This window comes from Colobus angolensis, unplaced genomic scaffold, assembly GCF_000951035.1.
Source record: "Colobus angolensis palliatus isolate OR3802 unplaced genomic scaffold, Cang.pa_1.0 Scaffold47, whole genome shotgun sequence".
NCBI classification, from domain to species: Eukaryota; Metazoa; Chordata; class Mammalia; order Primates; family Cercopithecidae; genus Colobus; species Colobus angolensis.
In genome coordinates this window covers 1,236,337-1,247,248 of record NW_012118154.1, presented here as the reverse complement: position 1 = coordinate 1,247,248, position 10,912 = coordinate 1,236,337, and the positions used below count along the sequence as shown (strand labels likewise).

The following is a 10,912-nucleotide window of genomic DNA, read 5'->3' as shown; positions in this document are numbered from 1 at the left end:
TCTCTTGCTCTGCAGTCTCAGCTCACTGCAGCCTCCACCTCCTGGATTCAAGGGATTCTCCTGCCTCAGCCTCCCAAGTAGCTGGGATTACAGGCACGCACCACCACACCTGGCTAATTTTGCATTTTGAGTAGAGATGGGGTTTCTCCATGTTGGCCAGGCTGGTCTTGAACTCCCAACCTCAGGTGATCCGCCCACCTTGGTCTCTGAAAGTGCTGGGATTACAGGCGTGAGCCACCGCACCCAGCTTCAGGGTAAAATTTAAATCTCTTCAGTCATCACCGCTCCCATCATGGTCTTTGTAGTTTACTCTCCCATTATTTTGTAACAATCACCCCCTGTGCCCAGCCACATAACTACTCATACTTCCTAGAATACATCATTTTCTTTCCTAACTCTGTTCTTTGTACATCTTTTCTCTCCATGAACACCCTTTTCCCACTTCTTTTTCTGACTAATTTTTAGCCAGGCCTTAAAACAGTCTACTGAAATGTCTGAAAACCATTCCTACACCACAGTCAGGGGCCAACTACATTAGTTTTGCAAATACCTTTAGAAATTAACCTTTGAAACATCTATGAGTAAAGCACACAGTATATGAAGGAACTCCATAGCAACGACATTTGAAAATATTAAACCATCATTCTAACCTGCTTAAAGTTATTTTGAAGACGAGGAATAATCTTCATAACAACCAAAGAACAATTTGGAAATACAAGGAAAAAGTATCTTTCTTACATATACTTTTACAAGCCTACTCTCATGAATTTCTACATTATTTCCTAAATGCTATCAAGGTACCCATTATTAAACACTGCGTTTGAAAAGGTACTGAAGATTTATCAATCTCAGCATACCAAATCTACCAAAGCTTAATTTCTGGGAACTTATTAACCTTAATTCAACAAATTTATGACAAGAAGTAAGCAATAAGCAATGAAGGACCCACATTCTGATTAACATTCAGTTAAGCTTTTATTCTATTAGAGGCAAAAATCAACCTTTTATCTCCCTGAGATCTCCACATCATAAAGTTACTTTCCATGTACATAAAATCACTTTTAGGCCTTAGACGGAAGGGGCAGGGGTAGAAGAGATGAGGCAGTGTCCCTTTAAGAGCTGGGCTGGCCTGTGCCGACACACAAAAGCAGAGTCCTAGTGAGCTCCCACCGGAAAAGTAGCTGCCATTGCATGTACCAGCTTATGTCATAACTTAACAAGATGGATACGCTTCATAATGTAAATGGGGCTGGGGGCGGAGGGGAGGCAATTAATTCTGCACCTCCAATGAAAACTACAATCGATACCCAGTTTGGCACATCCAGAAGAAACTCACCTGGTCTCTTGTTTCAGCCTCCTGAGTCTGAATTCCTTGTAACTGTTTTTCGTAATTGGAACACATATCACAACGTCTACCAAGTTTATTTCCAGCATTATGCACCTAAAGGGCACCAAAATTACGTCTTATCAGGCAAAACAAAATAAATCTACATCACACGCTTGAGGTACACGTGCATAGTCTTACCAATGGTGCTCAGTAGAACATGAAGTTAACACTTTCTTCAGGGCCTTATGGCAAAAAGTTACAATATAGGGTCAGATTCTAAAACGTCAAACTCTCCAGTACAAGTATGACAGGACACATGGGACACAATTTATTGCCAAGAGGCACAAAACCCCACATCTGAGGACAACACAAAGCAAGTAAAAGGTACCATACCGTAGTACTCACAGTTTAATACGAACCCACCAATGGGAAGGAAAAACAAATAAAAACAGTGCCAAGTCACCGTTTCACCAGCTCCAAGTATAAAATAGGTATGAAACTAGTAAATAGCACCTTCGCACATATGTTTTACGCAAGACCAACGAGAGTAGTTTCTTTCAGGCCTCAGTAAGCTGTTCCACTTACTGACACATGGCTTCCTTAAAGGGAAGCCCCTCAGTCAAGGAAAGCCCCAGGAGTCAGGTTTTGCAACTAAGTCGAAGGGAACACTTGAGCAACTCGCTTTATCTTTCCCAGCCAAGTTTTCTCACCTGTAAATTGGGGATAACCATGCCCCACTTGCCTCATTATAATCATAAAGCTTAAAGAGATCAGGTGTGTGAAAGGCCTTTGTAATCCATAAAGCATTAGGCAACTATCTAAGGGTTTATCTCCTAATCTTACCTGTAAATTTACAAATTCTCTAAGAAGGAAAATCGACTTCATTAAAGATTGGCTTCTTTTCTCTCCCATATTCCCAACCCCTCCTTAAACCCGCTCTCAGCATCAACAGCAGACAGGCAATTGCGCTTTCCATCTAAAGGAAAGGTGAAAGCCTGAATCCTGGAATACACTGAGATTATAGAAAACTGCAAAGCAAACCAAATTCAGGTTGCTCTAACTTAAATTCAGCAGTGCTAGTCAGGCAGATCGCTCCAACCTGAGAGTTGTGAGTTCAGGTGAGGAAGTTCACATTCACTGTGATTAGCTAGCTAGCTCCTTTCTCTGTCACAATTACCTGGAATAGCCGAAGCGGACCATGACAAGGGTCAGGTGACACAGGTTAACATCCACTTGCTGGCAACATGTGCCTGCACTGACTCCAGGAACCATCTGCTGAATGAACAATAAATCCCAGAGCTTCCCAGTGTGCCTCAGTGTGAGCAAGAGGAAAAACGTGAGAAAGGTAACTCACCTCTTTCTGCAAGAGATTCCATTCTGTCTCACTAACTAAACGATAACCACTGGGGGACACGTACGCACTCTCCATGCCCTGGGTAACGCTGGAGAGGAGGGACGCCGTCTCTTCTTGTTCTGGTGTCATCGCCTTGATTGCTCTCTCCTGATCTTTGGTTAACATAAACCCACTTGGCATCTGGAGCGACCCAAGGGATGCAGTATCAAAGTTCTCAGACACTGAATCTGCTCCTACCAGTGGTCCAAAATCTGACTCGTCCAGGTTTCCAGCAGATTTTGCTTTGTAGTTATAGCCTAAAGCTTTGGATTGCAGTGAGCCCGAAGTTCCCAAGCTGTCTGTAGACTGTGCTCTCCTGAGTCCATCTTTAAACATGTCATTGTCCGATTTACTGAAAGGATCTCCAGCTGGCAACAATAAGTCTGCATCTAAGGAATGGACTGAACCATGGGTGCTATCTAAATGCTCCTGAAATGTGAAAATATATATTGCCAAGTTAGACAATTCTCTGCATTTTTAAATACAAAAAAAAACAATAAATGTATTCCGCCACTCGTTACACATGATAAGCATTAATGTGCTACCTTCATAGACTCATTGAACAAAGATTTACTAAGTGTCATTTCTACATGCCAGACATGAAACCAGGCCCTCAGGATACAACTATGAGCAAGATGTAATCCCTGACCTAGAGATACACACAGCTTCAAAAACACAAGGTAAGTAAGCAGACTGTTACAATACTGTGACAAAAGGATGGGCTAGAGCTGTGTGCCGAATGCTCTGGTAGCTCAAAGAGCTCCCAAATACAAAGAGCTGGGGAAGGTCACCTGCTTCCCCAGTGTTGCGTATGTCAAGCGTGAGGTGCCTATCGTATATCCAGGTAGAGATGTCCCCTTAATAGAGGGACACAGAAGTCTTTCAATAGAGACTTGGGAGTAACTATCATATAATGATATTTAAAGTCACAGCAGCAAACCAGAACACCTAGGATGAGTGTGTAGGAAAAGAGGGCCAAGGGCAGAACCCTGAGAAAGACTAACATTTTGGGGATGAGCAAAGGAGAGGTCAGAGTAGTAGGAAGGAAATGACGAGAATGTGGTATTTTCTTTTATTTTTTTGAGACGGAGTCTCGCTTTGTTGCCCAGGCTGGAGTGCAGTGGCGAGATCTCAGCTCACTGCAAGCTCCACCTCCCAGGTTCACGCCATTCTCCTGCCTCAGCCTCCTGAGTAGCTGAGACTACAGGCGCCCGCCACCTCACCTGGCTAATTTTTTGTATTTTTAGTAGAGACAGGGTTTCATCGTGTTGGCCAGGATGGTCTCGATCTCCTGACCTTGTGATCTGCCCGCCTTGGCCTCCCAAAGTGCCAGGATTACAGGCGTGAGCCACTGCGCCCGGCCCAATAATGTGTTATTTGCAAGCAAGGTGTAATCAACATGTTCAATGCTGTATACTATGCGAAAGAAGCAAAACGTCACATATTATGTAAGTCCGTCTATTGAAAATGTCCAGAACAAGTAAATCCATAGAGACATAAAGCAGATTAGTGGTTGCTAGAGGCTAGGGGGGAAGGGAAAATGGGGAGTGACTCTAATGGGTATGAGGTCTCCTTTGGGAGTGATAAAAATGTTTTCAAACTAAAAACATTTGTGTATATATGCAATATCACTGAATATACACTTTAAATTTTATGTTATATGAATTTCATCTCCATTTTTAAACAGCACATTCCCGAAGGCAAAGCAAATCAGTGCCGTTACATGAAGTAGCTGCACAGTTAGCGGGGAAATAAGACAAATTATTTAAAGAAAAATGTAACAAGTTTTCTTTCCAACTGAATGTATTCCATTTAAATGACAATATTGTAAGATAATATCCTTTCTACGTTTTGTTGTTAAATGCCCTTTTTTAAATGAACCAGAGGAGACTGTGGAATACAGTTGTTGTTACTGGCAAGTGCATGTAACCAATTTTTAAAAATGTTTTAAAAATATTCTTGGTGTAATAAAAAGGTGACAAATTTTGAATTAATGCCTCCATTTCTTTCCTTTTAAAGACTTTTACTCATCTGAGGGCCAGGCACAGTGGCGCATGCCTGTAATCCCAGCCCTTTGGGAGGCCGAGGTGGGCAGATCATGAGGTCAGGAGATGGAGACCATCCTGGCTAACACAGTGAAACCCCATCTCTACTAAAAATACAAAAAATTTGCCGGGCGTGATGGCGGCGCCTCTACTCGGGAGACTGAGGCAGGAGAATGGCGTGAACCCAAGAGGTGGAGCTTGCAGTGAGCTGAGATCGCGCCACTGCACTCCAGTCTGGGTGACAGAGTGAGACACCGTCTCAAAAAAAAAAAAAAAAAAGTTTACTCATCTGAAACTGCAATGGCTAAGAACACAAATCTCGTATATATTAAGCTTACTATGGCAAAGATCCCAAGTAAGTATCCTAATAAAAACTGGGATAAGCCATTCTGTTAGTTTACAAATAAACCTAACACGCACTGCTATGTATGACATACAGCGCTGCTGTGATACTGAAGAGGGAAGGGGCTAGGGACAGAACAGCTGTGAGGGCCATTTGAAAAACATCAGACTACAGGCCTGGTGCAGTAGCTCGCGCCTGTAAATCCAACACTTTGGGAGGCTGAGGTGGGAGGATAGGTTGAGCCCAGGAGTAAAAGACCAGCCTGGGCAACATAGGGGGACCTCCTTTCTACAAAAAAATTTAAAAATTAGCCAGGCATGGTAGCACATGCCTGTAGTCTCAGCTGCTCAGGAGGCTGAGGCAGGAGGATTGCTTGAGCCTAGGAGATCGAGGCTGTAGTGAGCTGTGATGGTGCCACTATACTCTAGCCAGCCTGGGTGGGCAAGAATGAGACCCTGTCTCAAAAAACACAAAACAAAAAACGCCACATCAGACTACGACATTGGCAATAATATCTTAAAAATGTTTACATTCTTGAATTCAGCATTTTTGTTTTGTTTTGTTTTGTTTTTTTGTTTTGTTTTGTTTTTGTTTTCTTTTTTCCTGGAGGCAGAGTCTCGCTCTGTCACCCAGGCTGGAATGCAGTGGCGCAATCTCGGCCCATTGCAGCCTCTACCTTCTGGGCTCAAGGGATTCTCATGCCTCAGCCACAGTGAGTAGCTGGACTACAGGCGCCAGACACCGCACACGGCTAATTTCTGTATTTTTAGTAGAGACGGGTTTCATCATGTTGGCCGGACTGGTCTCAAACTCCTGGCCTCAAGTGATCCGCCTGCCTCAGCCTCCAAAAAGTGCTGCAATTACACTTGTGAGCCACTGTGCCCGGCCAGGCAGTTCTTTTCCTAAGAACTTATATTAAAAATAAAATAAAATAAAATAAAATCAGATGCATCCACGATTTTTGTACAAGGAAAAATTACATATAACATTATGACATTACTTATAATAATGAAAACTTGGATGGTAGTAAAAAGTGGAACCAACTTGACTATCAGTGTGTTAATCACACTTTTCTATATTTCATGATGTCTTGATTTACTGGAGGCCTTGCTGGCGTGAAGAAACTGCTTCCCAGGACTAGCTAATTTCTAGAGATAATAAACAACTCATCTGACTGTAAACACGCCTTTCATACACAAACCATTCAATCCCAAACCCATATCCCCAACCACCTCCCTTACCTAAATCACATACCCAGCCAGTATTTCTCCTGCCCGAAATCAACCCAGGGCCAGTTCCAAACAGCTAAGAACAGACCCTATACCCCAAAGGCTGCCGGAATTAATTACTAGCCAGTCCTAAACTTTCTGCTCTGCTCCACTTTGCTTTTCCCAGAAAACCACAATAATAGCTATGGCCCATTCTTTTCTCTCGCTCCTGCTCCTGCCTCCTGCCCAGCTCTGGCACTTCCCTGCTGCGGCCACGCATGGCGTGCTGGGCCTCTGCTTCTAGGAGAACTGTGAGTAACACAAAACTTCTTTCAGTGGCATTGACCTCCCTATGTCATCACACACTCACCATTATGAATGAAAAACCAGGCACAAGCTGGACACCGTGGCTCACACCTGTAATCCCAGCACTTTGGGAGGCCAAGGTGGGCAAATCACTTGAGGCCAGAAGTTCAAGACCAGCCTGGTCAACATGGTGAAACCCCATCTCTACTAAAAATACAAAAATTAGCCTGGCGTGGTGGTGCGTGCCTGTAATCCCAGCTACTCAGGAGGCTGAGGCAGGAGAATTGCTTGAACCCAGGAGGCAGAGGTTGTACTGAGCTGAGATCACGCCACTACACTCCAGCCTGGGTGAGTGTGAGACCCTGTCTCCAATTTTTGATAAAAGTACAAATAGAAACACATATGTTCCAGCCTGGGCAACATGTTGAAACACTGTCTCTACAAAAAATTAGCTGGGCAGGATGGCGGACGCCTGTAGTCCCAGCTACTCAGGAGGATGAGGCAGGAGGACTGCTTGTGCCCAGGAGGTCAAGGCTGCAGTGAGCTAAGATTGCGCCACTGCACTCCAGCCAGGGTGAGAGTGAGACCCTTTCTCAAATTTAAAAAAAAAAAAAGAAAGAAAGAAACACATATGTTAACATATTTATTATCTCTGGAAAAGAAAATAAGAAAAGCAAGAAAGAGATATGTACTAAAATATTAGTTGTGACCTCTGGGTAGGATGATCTACCAGGTATTTTTATTTTGTATGGTATTTCCGATACTTCCCAAATTTTCCATAATGAACATTTTGTGTAGAGAAAAGCACATTATAAGCATCAGGTTAAAGAAAATGTGAGGTCTACAAATTTCAAATATCTTTAGCCATAAATCTAACTCTCTAAAGCATCTGAGATTAACATTTTTGTGTGAGACAGGGTCTCACTGTCATCCAGGCTGGAGTGCAGGGGCGAAATCTCAGCTCACTGCAACCTCCACCTCCTGGGTTCAAACGATTCTCACGCCTCAGTCACCTGAGTAGCTGGGATTACAGGCATACGCAACCTCACCCAGCTAATCTGTGTATTTTTAGTAGAGATAGGGTTTCACCAGGTTAGCCAGCTTCAGATTAACTCTAAACCAAGAGCTGTGTCATTATTCCCAATAAAAAACAATTATATTCAACATTCAAATTGCAAAACACCAGCTCTGAAAGTCTACAGATCGTTAAGAGAGAATCAAAAATAAAAATACTTCTCTGTAAATCACAACAAATGTCCCTTGTTTCCCGTTTCCCCGCTTTTCAGACATTCCTGGATAGATTACTGCATGATGAAAACACTATGTAATCGTTGGCTGTACTCAAAACTTGAGACATTCTCTTGGGAGTCTAAATATTTTTAAAATGCACAGCAGAATTAGACCAAGTGGTTCCCAGTCTACGTCCCAGAACAAAGAATGAACAAAACAACTACAATCTACAGCACTTTTCAGTGTCTACGAAAATTTTTTTAAAGTTTTTCTTAAACCTCAAACAATCCATAAGCATGGGCATATAAACCACCAGGAGGGAGATTACGTATGGCTCAAAGTAAATCTGCAGAGTAAACAGAAGCAGGATACCCCTGAAAGTAAAGACAAGATCCGTATCCAATTTAACTGCAATTCATTCACCAGGCCAGGAAAGGAGGTGCGGCAGGGAGTGAGTGTGATTCTAAGCCGCAGGGACAGGGCAGTGAGCGTGAACAGTAAGTGCACAGGTCTGGCTACAGAGAAGTGGAGAGCAGTGAGTGAGGCCGGAAGGGCCATTCAACTGTGAATGCCCTTGTATGCCACGCTAGGGATCTTGGGGGATTTTCGTTTTCATCCTCAAGGCAGTAAGAGAAGCATTTCCCTTCACTGATAACAAGAGAACCAGCACGAGCTTTGAAAGATGAGCAGAAGGATTTCAATACTCAGAAAGGCAATGGGAGGAAAGTACTCCAAAGGAGGGCAGCAACAGACCAGGGAGGAGTACAGCCCAAGATGACAACCAACATGGCTAAAATATAATCCAGATGATGAAGGGCCTTACCTGTCCGAGTGAAGAATGTGTACTTAATTATATAGGTAACGGGAGTCAATGGTAGTTATTGAGTAGGGGAGTGGCCTGACTGCAGCTGCACTTAAGAAAACGAATTTGACAGTAATGCTGAGGGTGCGATGGAATGGGACAGGTTGAGACAGGAAACCCAATGAGAAGGCCCTTGCCACACTGTGGGTGAGAGGTGCCAAGGCCACAGAACACCTAACACGTCCAGGTCCCTCTACTCTACCCATTCCTAGTACCTGAAACGTTTTACCCTGTGGTGTTGCAATCTGCCAAACCTCACCCACTGCCGTCAGGAATGAAAACCTAATAGTGGTTAATACTCATATATATGCTACAGGGAGTTAAGCATTTCAGCACTTTAGATAATCTCTTTTAAACAAAAAAGACAAGTATTAGCAATATGTACTATTCACATCAAAAAAGATTTTGCAGACATTATTTAAAGGTTTATTTTAATGCATTAAATTTGGGAAATACTGGGAAAAAGAACATCTAATTATTTCAGACAGGGAATGAAGCTACAACATGTTTCAAACAGTGCTACCTATAATGCCATAAAAACAACTGAAAATAAATACTGTCATTTTTATCTAACTTTCACTTAGTTAGATAAAATGCACTTCTCACTTCTCATATAGACAATGTAATTAACTGATGTATGAGTAAGCTAAAATTGTTGACATTGTGTATATAATGACTTTAATTATAGACTCACTATACCTCTTCATTTGATAACTGGGCTGAAGATTCTTCTTGAGTTAAAGCACACACTACTGGTATTTTTATTTCTTCCTCAGCATCTGTTTTTTTGTGATCCTTTCTCTTATTGAGTCTCTGTTGTTCATCATCCTCCTAAAAGTTAGGAAGAAAAAGACATATATATGACCCAAGTTACCTACTTAATAAGTGACATAGTTCTTTAACCATTCAAAACAAAAAAGAAAGAACAGAGCATTATGATACAAGAAAACTGGACACTTACGCTTCTTTGTTTGTAATCCCATATAAGGGCCTCTGGAAATGACAAAATATTTTAATCCTATAAGCACAAACTAAGAACCCTGGTATAAAGAAGAAATCAGGAAGCAGCTTCCAAGAAAAGTATACTGCATAAAGTAAGCCAAAACAAAAGAAAGCAAAACCGACTCTTCAAATGATCCATGAAAAAAAATTTTTTTTACACAGAACATTCCTTGTGATTACTGCAGAAAATAAATACGAAAAAGTCTGTTTTTGAGACAAGGTCTTGCTCTGACACTCAGGCTGGAATGCAGTGGTGCAAACATGGTTCACTGCAGCCTCGATCTCCTGGGCTCAAGCAATTCTCCCACCTCATCCTCTCGTATAGCTGGGATCATAGGCATGTGCCATCACGACTGCCTAATTTTTTTATTTTTTGTACAGACAGGGTTTCACTTTGTTGCCGAGGCTGGTCTTGAACTCCTGGACTCAAGCAATCCTCCTGCTTCAGCCTCTCATGTAGCCAGGATCACAGGCATGCACCACCATGCCTGGCTAAGTTTTTGGGTTTTTTTGTATAGATGGGATCTCACGCTGTTGTCCTGGCTGGTCTCAAACTCCCAGGCTCAAGAGATCCTCCCGCCTTGACCTCTCAAAGCATTGGGAATACAGGCATGAGACACCACACCCCTCCCGAAAAAGTTTTTATGATGTTACATATCCATTAGAAACATTAACAAATGTATATGAATACAAAAGGAATGATTAAAGTTGATAGAATAATTCACTCAACAAAGATGAGTGAGATACCTTATACCTTCAGTGTACCCTAAAACAGCCTAGTGAGGAGAGACAAACACTTACAATACAAGTATGTACAAGGTTATAAAGAAGGAGGAAAAACAATGACTGATTTCATCTGAAGGAACCAGCAAAGGGGGCCCAAAGGAGGTAACACTTCAGCTGAACCTTGAAAGATCAGTAAGATAAGTTTGCCAGTTGCATGAGAAGAGACAATTAAGGGTTCCAGGGAGAAAGGAAGCACATACAAAAGACAGAAAAGTGGAAAAGCAGGCCTGTGGGGGAATTCTGTGTAATTTTATATGGATGAAAAATGGGCAGGCACAGGAGAAGTAAAAGACATGGAGACAGAGGTGGTGAGTAAGCACTTAAGACTCTGGAATCAGAGACTGTTCAAGCCTCAGATGGGTCATACATAACCTCTCAGCCTGTTTACTATTCTAGAACACAGGAACTGT

General features: G+C 42.4%; 1 protein-coding gene across 1 annotated transcript in view; it reads right to left on the bottom strand.

The window, feature by feature from the left end:
• The window catches only part of RABEP1 (rabaptin, RAB GTPase binding effector protein 1), a 99,910-nt gene that overhangs the window by 18,644 nt on the left and 70,354 nt on the right, over positions 1–10,912 (bottom strand). The window contains exons 8-10 of the mRNA XM_011958624.1: positions 9,414–9,545; positions 2,682–3,149; positions 1,337–1,441 (exon numbers count right to left, since the gene is read on the bottom strand). Of these exons, the coding sequence (XP_011814014.1) occupies positions 1,337–1,441; positions 2,682–3,149; positions 9,414–9,545 (705 nt within the window). The remainder of the gene's footprint in view (positions 1–1,336; positions 1,442–2,681; positions 3,150–9,413; positions 9,546–10,912) is intronic.